Below are 23,239 nucleotides of genomic sequence, written 5' to 3' on the forward strand. Positions count from 1 at the left end.
ACAAAAAATTGTTCCTTTTCTCCTTTTTACCTATCTTTATTTCCTCTCTCCTACCTCAAAACCATACGACCATCTCAAAGATACAGAAAAACTATTTGACAATATCCAACATCTATTCCTGATTTTTAAACATAAAAAGAAATAAACAGTTCCTAACAAATTAGGAATAGATTTTCCTACCTGCTAAAGAACATTTATGAAAAACTGACAACTAACATCACATTTAATGATGAATGACTGTATGCTTTCACTAAAATCAGAAAAGAGAAAAATATGTGATTTTGCTACTTCTAATAAACAACCAATCTAATAAAGTAAGAAACATAAATGAAAAGAGTCCAAACAGAAAAGCAAAAAAGAATACTTTTTTTATTAGCAGATATGAGATCTATAAAAAAGCTACAAGAACTAACTGATTTTAGTAAGTTTGTAGGAAATAAGACAAATATAAAAACTAATTATATTTCCACATACTTGCAACAAATAATCAGAAACTGAAATTAAAGAGCAACACAATTTATAATAACAAAAATGGGAACTATGTAGGAATAAATCTGGAAAAAAAGGTGTGTAATAAACTACAAATTGATGCTGACAGATTAGGGACCTTCAAAATGAAGAAATATTTTTTGTTCATGGATTGGAAGATTCAATATTGTTAATGTTTATTCCCCCAAAATTAGTGTTATTATCCAATCAATCTTAATCAAATGTCCAGAAAGGTTTTGTACAAGTAGTTAAACTAAGACTGAAATTCACAGGGAAATGTAAACTAGTGGATGTAGCCAAAACAATTTTACAAACATAATTATATATTGGAAAACTTACCAGTTTCAAAATTTATTATTAAACTACAGTAATCAAGACAGTGTGGGATTGGAGTCAAGACCGACAAGAAAATCAACACAATTGAATGAAGTCCAAAAATAAAATTGCATATATATGATCCATCAATTATCAACACAAGTAGAGATACAGTGGATAAAGGGTAGTCTTTTCAACATGTGAGAAATATGAAGGCAAAAGGGATCATGACCTAAATATAAAATTGAACACTATTACCATTCTAAAAATCATAAGAAGTAATTCTTGTAATCTTGAGTTAGGCAAGGAGTCCTTAGATAAGACAACAAAAAAGTATGGATGCCAAAAAAAATTAATAAATTAAACTTCTCCATAATTAACAGTGGTTTTCAAAAGCACTGTTATCAAAAGGAAAGTACAAGAAATGCCCTGTGATAGAAAGAAATGTTTACAAATTATATATCTGATAAACTTTATTGTATCCATAATGCAAGATTATCAAAATACAACAAGAAAACAAAACTAAAAGCTACAAATATAGATGAAAAATTTTAAAAGCTATATGATCTAAAAATGCTTTTTGAATTGTATAAGATTTATGTCTACTGTAAACATTGCTTAATTTTTTTGATCTTGGTTTAAAAAAATTTTTTTTTTTGGTACTGGCAATCAAACTTTGGTCCTTGTGCTTGAGAGGCAGGAAGAGGAACAACTGAGCTGAATCCCCGGCCCTAAAAAAAGTTTTGTTGAAACTGCTGTTGAATATTGCAATCTACATAGTGTACTGCACGGCTTCTTTTGTCCACCTGATTTCCTATGTTACCAATGTGTATTGTCTCCTTCTCCTTAAAGTATACTTAATATTTGCTTTCTTTGCACAATGTCTTTGGTTGCAAGTCATAAGCCTGAGGCAAATAAAATCTAGTAATTTTGAAAAAAGAAAAAGCTATTTGACCAAGAAGCATATATGGATGGCAAATGACCACATGAAAAAATGCTGAACATAATTAGTCCTTAACTAAATGCAAACTAAAACCACAATAAAAAATACCACAATATATCTAAAATAACATCACTGACCATACCAAGTATTAGTGAGAATGTAGAGCAACCAACCATAACTCCCACACGCTTTATTGAAAATGTTAAATGATACCACTTTGGAAAGCAATTTGTCAGTTTCTTAAAAATTTAAGGATAAGCATTTCATGTAACCAAGATATTCCACTCCTATGCATCCATACAAACTAAATAAAAAAGTAAATCCCTACATAGATGTATATTCATGACAACTTCATTTGCAATAGCCAAATATTGGTAACAATCTAAATATCCATCAAAATGTTAATGGAATTTAAAACTGTGGTATAGCTATACAATTAGTTGTTACTTAGCAATAAAAGGAAGTAATAATTTATATATTTATATAATATTGAAGAATCTCAAAATAATTGTGCTGAGTTCTAGGGCTATATGAAAAGGTTAAGTTACAATTCCATGTAAACAAAATTCTGGAAAATAAAATTAAGTTACAGTAATAGAATGCAGATCATTGTTTGCCTGAGGAATGGGGCTAAGTGCTTAAGGAGGAAAAAGGAAGTGGGAAGTGGAAAGGAGGGAAGAGAGTATAAAAGTTCATAAAAAATTCAGAGGTGTGATAGACATGGTCATTATCTTAATTGTGGAGATGGTTTCATAGATGCATGTATGCATCAGAGCTTATCAAATTATATGAGTTAAACATATAAAGTTTATTCTGGGTCAATTACATCTAAATTAATGTATATTTTTGTGTTAAAAGTACCAGTGAGATCAAAACTCAAATGTATGCTTTCCAGCCCTGTGGATTAATGTTTTGGCCAAACATACCTCAGAAAACATGGTTGCTGAAATGAATATTGCTTAAGAAGATATCCTAGCTTGGTGAATTTTAAGTAACAATTATAATATGAATGTTTTATGTAACTGTTAACTGTGAATCAAAAATAGAATCAAGAGGGCCACAGACTTAGCTCAGTGGTTCCGCTGCCTACCCTGCAAATGAAAGGACCCGAGTTCAATCCCCGGTACAGAAAAAAAAAAAAGTCAAGACTAAACCCTGTTTAGCCCAACTCAAACATAATAAGGCAGATAGCAATTAGCAATAGTGTAAATAACATAAGCAAGAATGTAAATCAGTAAAACTTTTGGAGACCAATTCAGAAGTCTCAAAATATATCCAACTTTTATCTTGACAATATGATTTTTAGGAATATCGCTCCAAAAATTAAGAATGTGAGTAGATATCAAGGCTGTTCATAACCATGTAATATATTATGTAAACAATTTTACCCACATCTTTTAAGTAGATTCAAATATAGTACAGCCATACGATAGAATACTATTCACATCAAATTGATGACATGGAAAGATAACTATCTTAAGGAAAGTTTATAGTAAGGGTAGAAGTAAGCTATAGAAGTTGTGATTAACTTGTGCCAAAATGCTTATAAATTTATATTTGCACACATAGAATAGCAGGGAGGATGTCTGAGGATATACAACAAATCTGAGGTGTAGCATGTCTCCCAAGAATTATTTGGTATGAAGGTTCCTTTGGAGATTTGGGGGTGCTTCAAAGGGAAGGTGACAGAAGATGATGATCTGCCATATTTCGGTGATTGGTCTCCCAGTAGCAGCCCTGGAACTCATTGCTGAGCCCCTGAACTTGTATCTGAGTCTTATGGAAGTCTGAAGAAGCTGTATCTATAAGAAGCTATGTGAGATGTGGGACACGGAGGGCCACTGTGTGACATGTGATGGAGATGCTATCTTAGCTGCCTGTAGTGGGTGGCTACAGGGTCACCCTGTAGAATAATAGACTTCACCCTTGCCTATCTGTGTGCAGAGGGACCTGTGCTCTGGCATGCCCTAGAGAGCCTGAAAGTGGTGGTGAGCAGAGCTCAAAGACTATCACAGGATGGAAAAGCACATTGAGGGCTTGGTCACTTATCAATAAGATGTTTACAAACAACAGACTCAGACTTTAAGTGAGACAAGAAGCATCTCAATCATTCTAAACATTCTCAACCCCAAACTCTGCACAGCTGAAGCCCTGGAACAGTCAGCAAAGACATTCACAAACCTCACTGGTGCACAGGCTTTATTTTGCCATTCAAGCCACTGCACCAGTTTGGCTACATGGAATTTTAATGAAGGCAAAGTAGGCGGAAGGGAAAGGGGGCCACGTACAGCAATAGAACCTCTTCATGGGGAAGAGAATCTGCCACAGAACAAGATGCTATTGGTGCTGTGGTGCCTGATGAAGAAAAGGAAAGGGTGGTCTGCACAGAATGTTGGTTCTATCCTGGCACTCCGGGTATTCCGGACCACTGCCGTGGTCGCAGCCGCCTCTGTGCCTTCCTCATTCACCTCCACAAAGCACTTGTGGGCAACTTTGGACAGCGGCACATTCTTTTTAGTTGACATTCCGGAAAAGTCAGCCTTGGTCTCCTCAAAAGCATCAATCATTCCTGAACATCGCAGAAAAGTTTCCAAGTCATAACTCTCCTCCAGCTTTAATCTGGGAAGGAATACTTGAACTTTACTTTTCTTCATGTTTTCTGGATTTGTCCAGGATCTGAACTTCTCATATGTAAGTGCTTTCTCCACCTGGAAGAGTAAAAGGTCAAATCCCAAAATATGCAGGACAGCAAGGTGGACCCCACCACCCACTTATTACCTCTCTTTGTATGATAAGCATGCAGCTAGTTGATGAGCTCTTGTCCAAGAAAATCTACAGATATTGTTCTTGTTAGAAATACACCAACCCCACCCTACTTCCATTCTCATCTTATCCCTGCTTTATGGATACAAGAGTAAAACAGCTAGAAAACAATGGAGACAATCTATTCCAAAGTTGTTTCAAATATTTTAAAAAACCATTTTAACATTTTAGAAAAATATAACCAATGGATCATATTAATATTCATGCAATAATATAACTGTGAATTGGAGAGATTAATAAAATGAAGACAAAGAATATGACTCAGAGCTCTGATTCTAAGTCCATCAAGGAGCTACTCAGGGCTGGATCAGGGACAAGTCTTTCAATTCTTTCAGGGTGAAAGAGGTGGCAAACATCTGAACATGAAAGGAGACATGGCTTCCAGGAGGAAATCAGAAATGGAGACTTCAACAGAACTGTTCCACCTGGCATCCTTATTTTCCCTCTGCCTATCCTGAAGTTAACTTCAAATCCTCTAAGTCTTATCACTCACTCTACTTATCCATAAAGAAGAAAGAGAGGAGTGAGAGGGGGCTTCCACTGGCACTTCTTGAACCCTTTATCAACTGGTCCTGAGGTAAGTGAGACTTTCCAGAGACAGCTGTTTTCACTTTGGCTCTATTCTTAGATTTTTAAATTTCCTCTCAAGTGGCCATGATAGATCTGATTTTGGCTTATGCCAATAGTGTTGTGATTCCATAGAAAAACCAAGGAAATCAAGCATCCTCACACTCAGGATCCTGTCCATTGATGTACAAATGATGACTCATGCAATTGTTAAATATTGGGTAGCCTAGATCCAGCAATGGTAGGAATATTTAAGGGAAAAATTCATGGGAATCATGTAAACTTTGGGAATCAGTAAACTTTGGAATCATGGGAATCAGTAAACTTTAAAAATGAGATCCTCCCTCACCTCCCAGAGTGAAGGTTTACCAGTACACTAGTAACCCTGCATTTCCCACCTTACAAGTTTGCTTTCTCTTTTCCTGAACTCTTTCTTTTCTAGCATAAAAAGACTTCTCTCTCATTCTGTCTAAGGTAAATCTCCCACTTGTACTATAGACCTTGCCATTCAAAATGTGACATGTACATGTACCAACTCCCGATGAGGAGTATATTCATTATGTATTTAAAACATGTACAATTTCTTTTAAAATGTGGTCCATGAACCAGCAGTACTGCTTTATGGGGAATCTTATTAGAAATGCAAAATCTCAAGCCATACTCTCTTGAATCAAAATCTTCTTTATAATAATATTGCCTAGGGGTTCATATGTACTTTAATAATGAAAAACATTGCCCAGATTACTCCCCATCCTTCTTCCAGGACTTTGTTCAAGAAGTAGTGAGACCTCTCTTCAAAATAATGAATGTTGTTGTATTTTTAGAACACTCTCTTCTTAGTTTCCTCAAAATCTGTCCAGTCCTATATAGACATTCAACAGAAATGCACACACATGTTCACCACAAGGCATGCACTTGTGTTTGTGCAGTACTAATTGTAATTACCCACAACTGGAAACTCCTCAAATGCCATCTGGTAGATAGACTTAAAGAAGTAAGCGCAGCTGGAATTTACAGACACTCAGTCTCATTGCCCAGGGCTCACCACAGCAAGATCAGTGTTGTCATCAGGAAGCAGAATGACCATACTTAGTTTCTCCTCTTCATACGGCAGCTCCAGGACCTGTGTATGCACATCCTCTGCATAGCCCACGTTAAACAGCGCATGCTTGAACATCATCTGCACTGTTTTTTTCTCCTAATGAAAAACATGAAATTAGACCACTGAAAAACAAGCGTGACTTACTAAAATCAAGACATGTCTGATTCACATAACTCCTACACAAGGATAAGGTAATTATTATTGCTGTGCGTTTTTACTGTTAGATATAGTCTTCGAAAGCACATCTTCATATTGAGTAACACATCCTATTGTTCCCTCAGATCATGTAATTCCCAGGTGAGACAGAATAGTTTTCTGAATATAGAAGGACATAAAACTCTACATTATTTTAAAAAGAAATTGTGTTTACTTTCTTGATTCATAGGTGAAGACTCCCATGGACCTTATAATTAAAAATTATTTCTCCAAGTTATGAAGAGCATTAACTGAATTCAGCCCTTAGGCTGAAGAATCTGGTTAGAAAAGATATACAAGCCAAAGGGATTACACTTTTATTCTGAAAAGGTGCCCAGTATGTAATTGGTTTTATGGCTTTAATTTTCTCAGGAAGGGGACATTGACAGGATGTATAAGGTCACCCATTTTTAAAGTTTCTATCAAATATATTTTTAGTTTAAATATTTTTGTATGATGTGCTATTATCAAATTGGTGGAAGTCAAATTTCAAGCTAACAACTATTGACCCCAGGCATTATCGTATTTTAAAGGGAATGCAGAAAACTGTTTTCAAAGTTAGCCTTAACATCCCCTGACACTCTTTTGCTCAGAATTGCACATCCTAGAATTCTGAGGCGACAAATAAGCACAGTTCTAACTGATGTTGCAGAAAGGTGTCTAAGTAACCACAGACATTGATAGCTTAATATTAACAAAATTCTAAGACTTAGGAGAAATTTTCCTCCAACCCAAGACACATGATGAGAGATGGAAGAACTTGACCAAAGATGAAAAAATAAAACTGTCAAAGCAAAAATTATTTTAGTTTCTGTCCTTCTCCCTCTAATTAAAGACAGATGGGGTGGGGGGCCACTGAATTCATTCAGAAAAAGATTAAGATTCAAGATAATATGAAATAAATTATTTACTTTTTCCATTCATCATCTTTCCCAGCTAATGACATGAAGAAGGTAACAGTATAACAGAAAATGTTCCCTACCTTGCTAGTTTTAAAAGGCATTCCCCTTGTGTACTTTTTGTCAAATTGCTCATTCCACTTTCCTCTAAAATACACAGCATTCACAAGGACCAGCTTAGTCAGTGAGTTAATTATTCCAGGACCCAGCACTTCTGAAATCTTACCTGTAGAGAATAAGAGAGAAATTTACAGTGATTGGGGGAGAAATAAGCATGCTTTTACAATCTCCTTGATATGTAAAGCCTGGGTATAGTTAATAGCCAGGTTAGAGTCTTTCTTTCACAAACAGTGTATCATTTGTCCTTAAACAATGATCTTAAAGTAAGTAGGGTAGCATGGTTTTCCCTTCATAATTTATAGATGTAGAAATCCAGGATAAAAACATTTGCCTTTTTGCCAAGTTCATATGGGTAGCAAATGGCTAAGAAAATAACCCAAGATTCTTGATTCTGAAAAAGAGTCTTAACCCAGGCACTATAACATCTCAATTGTACCACTACTGACATTTTAGTCCAGATAATTTTGTTGGGAGGTCTTCCCCATGTGTTGTAGGATCTGTAACCAGTGAAACTTTCCTCAATTGTTACAACCAAAAATGTCTTCAGCATTGTCAAATGTCACCTGGAGGACAGAGTCACTCCTGGTTGAGAATCACTGCTCTATTACAATCTTCAACTCTTATTTAGATAAGGAGAAACCCTACAGATGGGGACCTCGACTGCTTGAGAAGGGAGGAAGAAGGCAGGATGACTGACTGGAGTGAATCAGGGAGAGGAATTAGGGAGATGGAACAGAAGGATCCAAATCGAGTTGTCTGATGAGAAAGGGAACAAGATGATCCCTTTCAACTTTAATATTCTTGGCAAACAGGTGGATGGTAAGCCAAAAGAAGGAAAGGCATCGGCAGCATACAGCAGTGATGGATAAGAGGAGAGTGAAGTGTGGAGAAATTCTCAGGTGACTTAGGAATGCTGGGTCAACATGAGAGTGAAGGCCCATTAGACAGATAATGTGTGAAAATGTGAAAGGCTTTTCCCTTCCCACACTAATTATATCATTGGCTGTCAGAATAATGTATGGGCATCGCTTCTGCCTGGCACACAATGGCACACTGAGTGCTAGATTGGCACCCAAGGAAATATGTGATCTAATTCCCCCACATTTAAGGAGTCTCTTAAATTTCTTGTTAGGTATTTAGCATGTTTATAAGCATGCCCTCTTCTTCTCCTGGTTTTTTGTTGTTGTTGGTTTGCTTGTTTCTTTGTTTGTTTTGAGACAGGGTCTCACTATGTAGTTCAGGCTGGGCTCGAATTCATGGTGATTCTCCTACCTCAGCCTCCCATGTGCTGGGATTACAGGCGTGCACCACCACACCCAGCTCTTTTCCTCCTTAATCAAGTCAGAAACTGGAAAAGCTATTCCTGGTGGGATGGAATGTGGTCTGGACAAGGGACACAGCAGTCTCCAGATTAGCAACACATTCAGAATCTGCATTAGATTCAGAAAAGGTCACTCTCTGAACACAAGTGTAGTTCCAGTGAAGTCAAAGAGGAAGGAGAGGGCTGCAGACCAAACAAGTGTGCTGTTCACACTAATACAGAGAGGTAAGGGGACAACTTGTACTGATTTCAGCTACAAATTAACTGAACACCCGTCTGCCTCAGAGCATGACAAGGCTCCCCCCAGACAGAAGATAATTAGAGCCACAAAGAAGAAACATTTATCAGGGATTTTCCAACACAGTCCAGCAAGAAGGGAGTTTGAGATCCTAATGGTTTAACTTTTGTTTTCTGGTACCGAGGAATGAACTCAGGACCTTGCATTTGTGAAGCAGGCATGGCGCCACTGAGCTAAATCCCCCCGGTACTGGTTTAATTTTTTTTAAAAAATCAGATCACTTTGTGTGTGATAATCCCAAGAAAAATAAAAAATAATTTTGTTGCTGCCCTGAAACCTTACCAAGCACAGAAACAGTGTCCTCTGGTACCAGTGTTCACAGTGTCACAGTGTACGACACCATAAAGTGCTCAGCCCAGCCCCTCTCAGCCTCTGCTTCCATGGCAATGCCAAATCCACCTAAATCAAAACTTCTTACCTTCAGTCTTTTCTGTCACCCAGTCATTGATGTGTTTCCTGCACTCTTCAGCATCTTTAGCAAAGGACAGCTCCTCCATCTCTGCCTGATAGAACTTCTTGCAGGATTCCTTAAAAGTCTACAAACACAAACACTGGGTTTGGCCCTATTGGGCAAAGGTTCCCACACCTAGGAAAATCCCACAATTTTCTTTCCTCTTAACATGTTTCTATCAAAAATGCTTGCAGGGTCATGTTTCCCTTTAAGACACACACATTCATACAGTTATGTGTGGACCACCTACTCTATGTGAGTCCTAGTCACTGGATGAAGACATGAGTCTGACAAGGTGACCCACAAACTAATGATAGAGACACTCCATGTACACAGATGCTCATAAGCTGTATGGCTGCCACAAGCCAAGCAAAACATAGCCCAGGAATATCCCCATCAAAACTGCATTGACTTTGTTTGATTTTCTGTTCTCTTCCTGTGCAGGCTAACTCTCTTTCACTTAGCACCAAACATAGTGTCTGAAATGTATTTATTGAATGAGAGGCTCTCCATAGTGGAACTGAACTATCAAGGAACTATAGATCTACAAACAAACCAATAAGAAAACAGTATTTTAGATATGGGACATCATGTTTGGTTGAAAAAATGGAACAAGGATCTCCTCTGGGAATGATGTGTAATAGGCTCTGACCACAAAATGTGTACAAGTGATCATACGCATGTGTGTACACATATATGTGCATGATTTGAGTGTGCATGTGTGTTTATGTGTCAGAGAAGTTGAAATGTAAGTTGGGGTACAGTGAAGAAGGCCTGTACACAATACACTAAAGCCCAAATAATTGATCCCATAAAAATATGGTTTCAGATATTCCTAGCAATTAGCTTCCATCCTCTGCCTATTCCCTGTTCTCAAATATTTTTTAACTTCCACCAAAGAGAGGATTCAGAAGGAATGAGAAGCCAAATAACTACGAAGGGAAGAAATTGGCTACCTGTACTCAAATATTAAGCTCATTTAAAAGAGAACATTGATTCACCAGGGTATACCTGGGATCCAGCATCATCTCCAGTGATCATAAACTCAGACCAACAAAATTCAAGGGGTATCACCCAACAGCAGCCAGGAGAGTTATGGATCTGAGTCTCAAATGAGAACTGCTGGAACTACCAGCCAATGAGATACTCAACCTTACTCTGATTATTTCATTAATCTCAAAACAGCATAACCCTATATATTATGTGGCATAATTTGTGTAATCTAATTTACTAAGTGATGGCAGCTGTTGAGTAGAATAGGTGATTTAGAAATTATATGCTGAAGAATGAACATATTTGCATTTTCAAAAGACTATTCTGTCAGTGGTAGGATTTATGAGGCAAAAAGAAGGGCCAGGCAGGCCTTGGACAGACCAATTAGGAACAACTGATAGTAATGTGAAAGATACAGTTGGTCTGAAACCAAGCACCAGTGGTGATTCAGAAGTAGAAGCAAATGTAAGAGTCCTTGAAAGGCTGCCATAGCAAGAACCAGCCCAACAAGTAGAGGTAAGAATAGGAGGGAACTCTGTAAACACTTAAAATGATGTGCTTGGGGATAGGGGACCGAAGGGGAGAAAAGATCTGGGTGCTGGAGGAAGGGCATAATGACTTTGATTCCAGAGAGGGATGGATCACAAAGAGTTTGCCAAGAACACAAATCAAAATTCAGAACTATACAGCCCAGAGGAAGAAGATTCCCGGCTGGCGAACCACTACTCTCAGTGCAGAGGAGGTAAGCCACGCAGGTGCCAGCAGCACAAACACACACACACACACACACACACACACACACACACGCACACAGTTAAAATGAAAATACAGGTAAACATGTCTCAAAAACAGACTTCCAGATCATCTACAGCAACCCCAAAGGGAAAGAAGATGGAACACTCTCATACTCAACCAACTTGACTCACTGAACTGGAAAAAGAGGATCTGGAAAAAATGAAATCAGAAATAATTTCTCAGATAACAGCAGAGATTGTGCTCATAGTACAAGACTGATTAATAAATCTAGAGAGGAGCTGAGGAACATGATGGAATACCAACAGAGGAAATAAATGGAATCCATAAAACAGATACAAACAGATTTCCAGGAGATTTAAAACTCCATTGAAAGTCTATGCAGCAAAATGAGTCAGTGTGAGGACAGAATTTGAAATAAAGAAGATAAGATTGCAATTAGTGACCAGGAAAAGAAAAATTATTTTAAAGTTGTAAGGGACCATGAGAAATCAATCCAGCAGCTGCTAGACGATGCAAAGAAGAATAACATAAGACTGATTGGAGTCAATGAAGGAGAGAGTGCAGATGACATAAAAAAAAAAAACCTGTTCACAGAAGTAATGGCAGAAAACTTCCCAAGTAGGGGAAAAGAACTTGAAATACAGATAAGCGAGGCATGAAGGACTCCAACGAGTTGTGATCAAAAAAAAAATCTACACATAGGCATATAATTATTAAGATTCCAGAAATCCCACAGAAAAACAAAGTTCTACAAGCAGTTAGAGAAAATAAACAAATCACATACAAAGGAAAGCCCATCAGAATCACAGCAGACTTCTCAACACAAACCTTCAAGGCAAGAAGAGCTTTGGAGTGATGTATTTCAAGCCCTAAAGGAAAACAGCCTCCAACCCAGATTGATGTACCTTGCAAAGCTATCTTTCAAAATTGATGATTATTGAGAAATATGATACTTTCATGACAAAGAGCACCTTTGAAAATACCAAATGAGCACTCCAACTAATTTTAGAGAATATTCAAGGAAAATACAATGAGGATCACAACCCCAAGAAGCACAGCAGAATGAATCCATCAAGCACGACAAGAAATTAAATGCAAAGGGGGAGAATCCAAAAAAAGAAAAAGTCATGACAATGATAAGTCAATAAGTATCAGTTATAACCATCAATGTTAGTGGTCTCAATTCACCAATCAAAAGAAATAGACTGGCAGAATGGGTCAAGAAGCAAGATTCAACAATATGCCGCATACAAGATACACACTTAATTCAAAAAGAAACTCCTAGACTTAAAGTTAAAGGGTGGAAAACAATACTCCATGTGATAGGAACCTGAAAAAAAGGAGGAGTAGCTATCCTCTTTGCAGATCTAGTGGATTTCAAACCAACACTGATTAAGAGAGTCAAAGAAGGACACTACATCCTTGTAAAGGGAACAATCCAAGAAGAAGAGATGACAATCATAAATATCTATGCACCAACAATAGTGCACCAAACTATATAAAACAAATACTAACAGACATGAAAAGTCATATATGTATCAATACAATAGTAGTGGGGGACCTCAATACCTCACTGTCACAAATAGATAGATCAACTAGACAAAAAATAAGTAATAAAAATATTATAACTCAATCAAACTCTTGAACAAATGAACTTAACAGATGTTTACAGAGTGTTCCTACCCCCAAAATCAGAATACACATTCTTTTCAGCTGCACATGGGTCATTCTCCAAAATAGACCACATACTCACTCATAAAACATGTTTAAGTAAGTGCAAAGGAATTGAAGTTATCCCCTGTATATTGTCAGACCATAGTGTGATGAAATTGGAGATTCATAGATAAAGAAACTGCAAAAATTTCATAAACACATGGAAATTGAACACCACACTTCTGAATAACCTATAGGTCACAGAGGCAATTAAAGAAGAAATAAGGCAATGAAAGAAATTCAATTAAATGACAATGACAGTACAACATATTGGAATCTATGGGACACAATGAAAGCAGTCTTACGAGGGAAATTCATAGCAGTGAATACTCACATTAGGAAAACAGAGTGAGCCCAGTTAAACAACCTGATGATGAACCTCAAGCTTCTAGAAAAAGAAGAGCAGGATGCACCCAAAGCTTATACAAGGGAGGAAATTATAAAGATCAGAGCAGAAATCAATTCAATGGAGACTAAGAGAATGATACAAAAGATCAATGAAGCCAAGAGTTGGTTGCTCGAATAAATAAACAAAATTGACAAACCCTTAGCCAACTTTATCAGAAAAAGCAAAGAAAAGGCCCAAATCCATGAAATTGGAAAAGAAAAGAGTGAAATTACAACAGACCCAGCAGAAATCCAGAGGATCATCAATACCTACTTCAAGAACCTATATGCCAATAAAAAGGAAAACACAGAAGAAATGGACAGATTCCTAGATACATATGAATTACCAAAGTTGAACGAAGAAGGCCTAAAAATGCTAAACAACCCAATATCAATCAATGAAATTGAAAATGTAATTTAAAAAAGCCCAGGTCCTGATGGCTTCACTGCTCAATTCTAGAAGACATTTAGAGAGGAACTACTGACACTACTGTTTAAACTCCTCAATGAAACTGAAAGGGAAGCAATACTCCCTAATTCATTCCTGGAAGCAAGCATCACCTTGATCCCCAAAGCAGAGAAAGACCCAACAGAAAAAGACAACTATAACCCAATCTCACTAATGAACCTAGATGCAAAAATCCTTAATAAGATACTGCCAAATAGAATGCAGAGGATCATCAAGAAGATCATACACTCTGACCAAGTGGGATTCATCCCAGAGATGCAGGGATGGCTCAACATATACAAATCAATAAATGTAATACACTATATCAATACAGCCAAGGACAAAAACCATATGATCATCTCTACAGATGCAGAAAATTCATTTGTCAAAATCCAACACGCATTTATGATAAAAACCCTATGGAAAGTTGAAATAGATGGGCTCTACCTCAAACTGATAAAAGTCATCTCTGAAAAACCAACAGCCAATATCGTACTAAATGGTCAAAATCTGAAATCCTTCACACTAAAATTAGGAACAAGACAAAGATGTCCAGTATCACCACTCCTGTTCAATATAGTTCTGGAAACATTAGCCACAGCAATTAGACAAGAGAAAGAAATAAAAGGAATAAAGATAGGAAGGAAATGAAGAAGTCAAATTGTCATTATTTGCAGATGACATGATACTCTGTATAGAAAACCCCAAGAACGTCAACAAAAATCTTCTAGACTTAAGAACCAAATTCAGTAGAGTAGCTGGATACGAGGTCAACACACAAAAATCAATAGCTTTCTTCTACACAAACAGTAGACTCACTGAGGCAGAAATAGGCTAAACAATTCCTTTCACAATAGCATCCAAAAACATGAAATACCTAGGAATCAACCTAACGAAAGAAATCAAAGGACTTTTCCCTGAAAACTATAGCACTCTGAAAAGAGAGATTGAAGATGATATCAAAAAATGGAAAGATATCCTTTGTTCCTGGGTAGGAAGGATCAACATAGTGAAAATGGCCATACTTCCAAAACTGTTATATAGATTCAATGCAATCCCAATTGAAATCCCAGCAGCATACTTCACAGAACTTGAGAAAACAATACAAAAATTCATTTGGAACAAGAAGAAACCCAGAATAGCACAAGTAATTCTAGGTAACACAGACATGGCAGAGGGTATCACAACGCCCAACTTGAAACTACACTACAAAGCTACTGTGATAAAAACAGCATGGTACTGGCAAAGAAACAGACCTGAGGACCAGTGGAACAGATTAGAAGATGCAGAAACAACGCCAGACAAACTCAGCCACCTCACCTTCGACAAAGGAGCCAAACATCTGTGCCTGGAGGAATGATAGCCTCTTTAATAAATGATGCTGGAAAAATTGGGTTTCAACTTGCCAAAGATTAAAACCACACCTATATCTTTCACCATGCACTAAACTAAAATTGAAATGGATTAAAGATCTAAATACTAAAATAGAAACGCTGAATGGCCTGGAACAGAGTTAGGTAGAACTCTTGAAGACATCGGTGTAGGAAAAGATTTTATGAACAAAACCTCAGTTGCCCGTGAACTAGCACAAACTATCAACAAGTGGGATCTCTTCTTATTAAAAACCTTCTGCACAGCAAAAGAAACCACCAGCAGTGTGAAGAGACAACCCACAATGTGGGAAAATATCTTCACCTGCTGTTCCTCAGACAAAGGTCTACTATCTCAAATCTATAAAGAACTTGAAAAAATCAGACCTCCCAAATTTAAAGACCCAATCCAAAAATGGGCATCTGAAATGAACAGACATTTCTCAGACAAAGAAGGAGAAATAGCAAAGAAACACATGAAAAAATGCTCAACATCACTGGTCATACGAGAGATGCAAATGAAAACAACGCTGAGATTCCACCTCACTCCAGAAAGAATGGCTGCTATCACGAAATCAACCAATAACAAGTGCTGGCAGGGCTGTGGGGAAAGAGGAACCTTGCTCCACTGCTGGTGGGAGTGTAGATTGGTGCAACCACTGTGGAAATCAGTATGGAGATACCTCAAAGAACTAGGACTGGAGGTTCCATTTGACCCAGCTATTCCCCTGCTGGGTATCTTCTCCAAAGAGTTAAAAGAATTACACCACAGTGATATACGTGCACCCATGTTCATAGTAGCACAATTCCTTATAGCTAAAACTTGGAAACAACCCAGTTGCCCGTCAACTGGAGACTGGATAAAGAAAGTGTGGTTTGTTTGTTTTTTATAAAATGGAGTATTATTCAGCCATAAATAATGAGAAACTAGGAACATTTATAGCTAAATTGATGCACATTGAGGAGATACTTTTAAGTGAAATAAATAGGACACATGTGTAAATACCAAATAGTTTCTTTGGTGTGAGAAACTGAAAGTGTAAATAAGTACTAAAAGGTATAATAGGTAATATGAAATAGGAATAAAAGGGGCAAAGGGGAAGGGGAATTAGGAGGGGTAGGGGAAAGAAAGAAGGGAATGGAATTAATATGAGAAAATGAAAAAGTGGAAACAAAATGTTTGTAAATAGGGAGGGATGGAGGGGTTGAAGGGAGGGCAGGGGAAGGGGGAAAAATAAGAACCAAGAGAGATAAAAGGTGCAAGTTTCCAATGATGAATATCATTATATTGTATACCTAAAATGTACCAATAAAATAAAAAAAATAGATAATGTCAAATAGAAAGGTCCAAAGAAGAAGGGGAAGGGGGAGGGAAAAGGAATAAATATGAGAAAAGGAAAAAAAAAACAGAAACAAATTCTTTGTAAATAGAGAGGGGTGGAGGTGTTGAAGGGAGGTCAGGGCAATGGAGGAGAAAATAAGAACCAAGATATATAATGTAAAGGTGCAAATTCCCAATAATGAATGTCATCAGGTTGTATATCTAAAATGTACCAATAAACTTAATGAATAAAAAAAGTCAAAAGTGTAATTGCAGGAGTATAATTCTAAGCACACGTGTCAAGGTGATCAAATTGTGCTTCATTCTCTGCTCTTCTGTGCTCTCTATCTTATTTTCAAACTGCTCATCAGTGAGTGAGTACTACTTACTGGAAGGAAATCACATGTTTCTTCTCCAAAGAGTCTGCTGCCCATTCTCAGCTGGTACTTAGTGTCAGCTCTGTTAACTTCAGTGAGAAGAGACTGGAAACCTTCATGGACATCTCCATCTTCATTCAAACAAAGTGCCTGGGAAGAGTAATCAGTACGTGCTTTAAACATGGCCATCGAACTCCCCCGGAGAGCTATTTCCAAACAAATACCTGGACTGAAAATTACACAGGCTTCTGTCTTAAAAGAAGTTCGGTTCAATTGTCCTCTTTAATTTTTTGTAATGCTTTTCTCACCTTGAGAGCATTCCAACAAGCATCTTTTCCTATGATATACATTTGCAATGCACAATAATCACATTCAGAAAGAATGGCTATCATGAAGAACTAAAAAAAAAGAAAGAAAAGAAAAGAAAAAAAGCATAGGGTTCTTTAACCTTGGCACTAGGGACACTTTGGGCCTGACAGTTCCTTGTGACTTGAATTATCCTGTGCTCTCTAGGATGTCTTCCAGCATGTCTGGCCTGTACCCACTAGAGGGCAGCACATCTCTCAGCTATGAGAGTTTAAATTCCAGCCTTACTGAACACTGCACCTCTAGGGAAGGAAACTGCTTGCCTGAGTGGAAACACTGGTCTAGCAGATTTTTGAAGGCAGCGTGAAATAACTTATGTGGGAGGCAGAACGGAAAAACAGGTAGTTGGGCTGCATCTAATAAGACTCTGGGAGTGCAAAAAGCAACAGAAATAAAAATAAAAATGATTCATCTGTAATTTTATAATTTTCCAGACCAGATTATGACTGACATATCAGGTCAAAGTGAGAAATAAGACTTTTTTCTGAGCCTCTTCTTTACCCCAGTTGGAAGCCTCCCTCCTCCAGTAAGTTGCAACAACCACAGGGGATTTCAACTGGGACACCAAATGTACATATTATCCATACATCCCTGTGCTAGTGGCAAAATGATGCCTATATGGCAATTTTCTGGGATCCATTCATCACATGGTCAAAGAAATGTCCCACTACCTCATTTGAGGAAAAGGATATATATTTAAACATAAACATTTAAAATGAGCCAGTTATAGATTTCCTCTAACTCCAGAAAATCTAAGTGCACATTTGTGTCACATTTTTCAACTACATATGCATAATCATATACTAAGAATTACCCATTTTTTAAAAGTTCATTTACACAGCTGCACCTTTATTTAAAACATAATGATTTTTGGCTTTTGTGAGGGGCAAAATTAGTTTCCCTTATTTATCAAAGGTATGATTTCACTAAAAGGTTTGATAATTTTACCTAGAGAAAATAACTTGATGGCTTCATTACCCCATAAACATTAGAGGAGATGACCTACACAGCACACATCACCTTTCTGCTCATGTCAACATTGTCAGAGTGGCCTCTTCCTAATCTATGGGCCACGCTAGCTGTCAGCAGCTGGAGTGATAGTGTTGTGACTTGTGTTTAGATGACCCCTCCAAGCCTCATGCTTTTTCAGAGGTGGCTGAATCTAGGGTGTGTAAACGATTGATGGTGAGGCGAGGCCCAAGGGCACTAGGATTAAGGATGTGAGTGCTGCCCGCCCTAAGTAGTCTGACTAAGATAAAAGGGATAGGATGATCACGTTAAGGTCCCTTGTTGCTTTTGCTGTCTTCCACCACCATGAAAGGTTGCCGCTCTGCCACCCTGCTTTGGAGCCAGCCGATTATGAACTGAAATCTCTACGAACTGTAAGCCAAATAAACATTTTCCCCTTTAACTTTGCGTGTTTGGTATTTTGTCTCAGCAACAAGAGAAAAGTAACTAAGACTGTATGGCAAGACAAGCTCCATGAAAGCAGAAGAGAAACTTGCCTTTGTTCTCTCTGGAGGGGGTGGATCAGGTTTGCGTACCTGGGACATCTGGGCCGCAGTGTTTCCTTTTGCCCCCAGCAAGACCATGGCCAGGGAGGAGGAGATGCTCAGTGGGCATATGAATACATTTTGTGAGTTGTCTTCTTCACCCAGCATTTTTAATAAGCTGATGGCAAAAGTGCTATTTCCTTCGCAGAGATCACCCATCTTGTAAATTCTGGATGAAAGCACAATACAGAAGCACACCAACAACCCTCCTGCAGTCACAGTCACAGCCCCATCAGCAGGCACCAAGTATGACAGCTGAGATGACTATGACCCAAAACATTCACACCCAACCTCTGAGCCCTGTGACTACATCTTCCCAATTGCAATAGGGACTCTGTAAGTGTGACTGAATTAAGGATTTTGGATATGAACATTGTCCTAAATTATCCAGATGGGTTTAAAGGAATCACAAGAGTTCTTACTAGAGGAAGGCAAGAAGATCAGGATCGTCTGAGTACAAGAAGTTATGAAGACAGAAGCTGGGGTCAGTGATGCCAGGCCACTGACCAAGAACTGTGGCCACCACTAGAGGCTGGGGAAAGAAAGGAAACAGATTATCCCCTAGAGCAGTGACAGCAAACCTTTTAGACCTTTCAATGATACAATGATACGCTGTGACATGTGTCCCATAGGTTCACCACCACTGCCCTAATAAAAAAAATCTCTGCAGATAAAAACATATGTCTGCCAAAATATTTGGAATTTATGTCCTCCAGTACCGTAAGATAACAAAACTGTGTTGTTGGGACCCACTAAATCTGTGGGGAAGTTCTTCAGCATCACTAGGAAACTAGAACACTTTTTATTTTTATTTTCACACAAAATAACCAAACAGTAGTCTATGACTGGAACCACTCTTTAAAATAGGGGTGCAGACACCCTCCAGTACTGGGTAGACACCCTCAGTTACAGCTTTGAATATAGGGAATGCGCTAATTGAAAATAAGCAGTCCAAACTAATGCAAGTTCCTTAAAATTTGAAAAAAAAAAGTGTTACATTCTCAACCAGGAAAATGTGACAGTGGCCTACTTTGCACAACAGTACTAAATAGTTAATAGATAATTATTACATAACAAAATGTCAGCGTTCTCCACTGTCCCCATGTCACAAAATGTACTGCACATGTTGGAAGACTGATGTTTCCTCCCCTAGGCAAATCTTCCAACCCCATACCCTATGCTTGTGACAGAAACTGTAAGTCAAAAAGTAGTATTCAAACTTCATAAAATTTGAGCCCCCAGAAGTTGGGGTCAAAAAAATCCAAAGAAGGAGAGAATTAGGTGAACTAGATGTGAGAGAGAGACAAATAAGTTTGGATCTGATCCTACCTCATCATAGGGCTCAAGGTGAAGCAGTCATGAATTTGGGTTGGTGATTTTGTGTGTGTGTGTGTGTGTGTGCGCGCGCGCGTGTGCGTGCGTGTATGCATTTGCATGCATATATTTCATCATCTTATCTGAATAGACAAAAAGAATGAAGTAAAGGCTTACATAATCTCGACTTTACATTTGAATTGGTCTGAATTCTGAACTCCTACCTCTGGTTTCTTCTATCCTTCCTTTTCCTCTTCTCACTGCCTTGCCTGCATTCCTGGTTAACGTCCAGGTGCTGGTCAGCAGCATAGTATTTCCCATTCACCTCTGCCTGACAGCAACCGCACACACTGGCATCTACATGGATGCTGTTCCAGAACTGACACAAGCCCCCATTTTCTTGGAGCTTCAATCTCGTTTACACTTTAAGGCTTTTGAAAAGGGGGCGGTAAACAAAATGAATCTTGCTCAATACACCTAAAAAGGAATTGGTATCAAAAGCTTTTGAGAAGGATGGAAATTTAAACAAAATGGAACTTGCCTAATACATCTAAAAATAAATTGGTATCTATATAATATAAAATAATGCCTTTAGGTGCAACTGCCACATTTGACTCTCACAAAACAAGGGAAAGACTTATTTCTAGCCAATACAATGAATCTGCATTAAGGCATGTGCCACCATCCCAGCTCCATATGTGGTTTTGAAACAAATATAAGACTATGTTGGTTTTAGAAAAATGATGTGGTTCGCTATTTGGTGTGGAACAAGGAAGAGGAATTGGCTGGTAGACCACTACCATGGACCAGTGACTGCTGATGCCTAGGAAACACACACATTGAAGTGGAATTTCTAAGCAGAGTGACATCTGGCAGGAGAGAGGAGCAGGAGGTGGCAAGGATGGTCCCAAGGCTCCTAGCTAAATTCATACTTAGGGTGGGTCATGAGCTGTAGGAAGTGTATATGAGGAGACAGCTAAGAATGAGGGAGGTGATGCATTCCATTTGAAATGTATACCATACCAAATGAACCTGTAACAAGACAGCCAAGGGACCTTCAGAAATATAGGTAGGGCCTAAGATGAGTAGAGCAGGAGGGTGGAAGTCATCAGTATCCTGATTCCAGGACATTCCACTTGACTTCATGGAATTACCCAGAACATATGGATACTGGAGGCGCAGGAGGAGAAACTCACTTAATTCTGGGGAATTTCCGAAATCTGGAGGTAGTAAAAGGAAGGGGAAGTACTGGGAGAACTGGAAAGGTGTGCCTGTGAGGTCCTGGAAGGCAGCATTGTCCACACACAGCAGGGAAACTGGGGACCCTGTGGAGGATGGCAGTCTGGCCTGGGGCACCCTCAGCACAAGAGAGGGAGAGAGGATCAAGGGCTGATGAGTAGCTGGGAAGATAGGAACTAACTGAAGTAAATACAGGAACCACACTGCACCTACTGCCTGAGGAGTTGCCGAGGAGGAAGTTGGGGGAGAAGGTTTTTTTTTTTTACGAGTTGAAAGAAACCAATGAAGAAGGATGAAGATGTAGAATAAAGGTGGAGAAGAAGGGAAAGAGAGGGATAGAGGGAAGACAAAAGGAATGGAGGGAAGGAAGGGCAGTAGGAAAGTTACAACCTATAAGCAGAAAGGACAGGAGTTCCTGCTGGCCGTAGCATTGACCGAGGACCTCTCAGGAACTCCTCAAAGCTCTACAGAAATTCCAGAAGGTAGGCCTCCTTCCGCGCTGCAGTTCCTCCAGTTCAAGTCTGCAGAGATCCCGCCCGCCCGTACTTACTGAGCACCAAAACCCAAGGCCCTCCTCACTCGTCACACACCTCTGCCGGGAAATCGCGGAAGAGCGATCCGCCAGGGAGGGTGGGGACCTCACGATCCCACTCCAGCCCCGCTCCCCGAGCGGGGCTGCGGCTCGAGGCTTTGTGCAGCCCGCGACAGCGCAGGTGGCAGGGCGATCCCCGCAGCCCTCCGTGCTGATTGCCTCCCGCCGTCGTTCTCCTCTTCCTCCTCCCTTTTCTCTGTTTCGCCTGGCCTCCCGGCCTCCTTCTCCTTCCTCTCCCACTGCTTCTGACCCGCTCTCGGCCCTGGGAACTTGAAGACCTGGTTTCTCCCAGCCCGGTACCTGGAGATTCCTGCTGCTGCCTCTTCGGCTGCTGCCTCTACTATTGCTGCTTTGGGAGTGCTTCCCGTCCGCCTTGATCTAGGGCAAGGTTTCAGGCACATGACTCACGACAGTCGGATTGCTCTGGCCTGTGCAATCTCTGACTCCGACTCCGAGCGTCCGGAGACAACCCAGGAAGGCGCCTGAGCCCGGCCGGGCAGCCCCTTGCGCTGGCTGGAGGCGGGGACCTGCGCGGCTGTGCTGGGCCTGGCGAGGGAGTAGCGCCGGTCCTCTGAGAGCGCCGGTGGGAGGCTTCCCACAGCGCGGAGCTGGAGAGGATTGGTTTGTTCTCCTGGGTTAATGTATGCAGTTGTTGTGTTTACTGTGCATATGCAAGAGCACTTGGAATTTAACCATGAAAATTAACTAAAAGCAAATCCAGAAGTTAAAGTTGCTAAAGTCAGCTGATTCCCAAACTGTTTGGGCCTCTGGTCATCAACCCTGTTTAACAGATATCCTGTGATAATGTGCTAAATACTAATACGGCATAAGAATCATAAAAATATAAGCAGAAATGTAAAAGCATGCGAAAGGAAAACCTTTATATTAGAAATACACGTGTGTACCACAAAAATTATTTAAAAATGCAATGAGAGCATTGTGACTAAATAAATATGTTTGTTGTCTTCTTTAATGTTTTTGAAATACTCATTTGAAGACCTGGTTTTAAGTTGGATTTATTTCTAGATTTGAACTGATAGCTATTCTGGGAAAAAGGCTTCTCCAGAAATTAGTTGATTAAAATGCAATAAAAATCTCATTGTTTTTACCTACTGAATCTGACACTTGATTTTTAAATTATATACTACTTGGTTAAACTCCAGGTAAAATCTATTTATTCTCTTGAAAACTAGTCATTTGTGCAAACCAATACTATTTATAAATTTTGTACTTTAAAATTTTAATAGTTTGAAGCTCACCAAACCTCATCTATTTGGAATATTTTTA

The 23,239-nt window shown here is 39.0% G+C and overlaps 1 protein-coding gene across 9 annotated transcripts; it reads right to left on the reverse strand.

Moving 5' to 3' along the window:
- Positions 1-353: 353 nt before the first annotated feature.
- On the reverse strand, positions 354-22,520 carry Serpinb8 (serpin family B member 8). 9 transcript variants are annotated; one of them, XM_087191576.1, is made up of 8 exons: positions 22,253-22,520; positions 19,230-19,339; positions 18,799-18,976; positions 16,901-17,038; positions 9,491-9,608; positions 7,417-7,559; positions 6,183-6,335; positions 354-4,455 (listed from the first exon to the last, which is right to left on the reverse strand). In XM_087191576.1, exons 3-8 carry the CDS (start codon positions 18,964-18,966, stop codon positions 4,051-4,053), a joined length of 1,125 nt encoding a protein of 374 aa, XP_087047702.1. In that variant the 5' UTR covers positions 18,967-18,976; positions 19,230-19,339; positions 22,253-22,520; the 3' UTR covers positions 354-4,050. The 9 variants fall into 9 exon arrangements, 8 of the variants coding, with proteins under 8 accessions (XP_087047702.1, XP_087047682.1, XP_087047699.1 ...); XM_087191556.1 differs by having other exon boundaries at positions 18,760-18,976; positions 22,253-22,515; XM_087191573.1 differs by having other exon boundaries at positions 18,760-18,976; positions 21,951-22,515.
- Positions 22,521-23,239: the final 719 nt, after the last annotated feature.

This window comes from Heterocephalus glaber, unplaced genomic scaffold (genome assembly GCF_053883595.1).
Source record: "Heterocephalus glaber isolate CG9 unplaced genomic scaffold, H.glaber_assembly_v1.0 deba00000331, whole genome shotgun sequence".
Lineage (NCBI taxonomy): Eukaryota > Metazoa > Chordata > Mammalia > Rodentia > Bathyergidae > Heterocephalus > Heterocephalus glaber.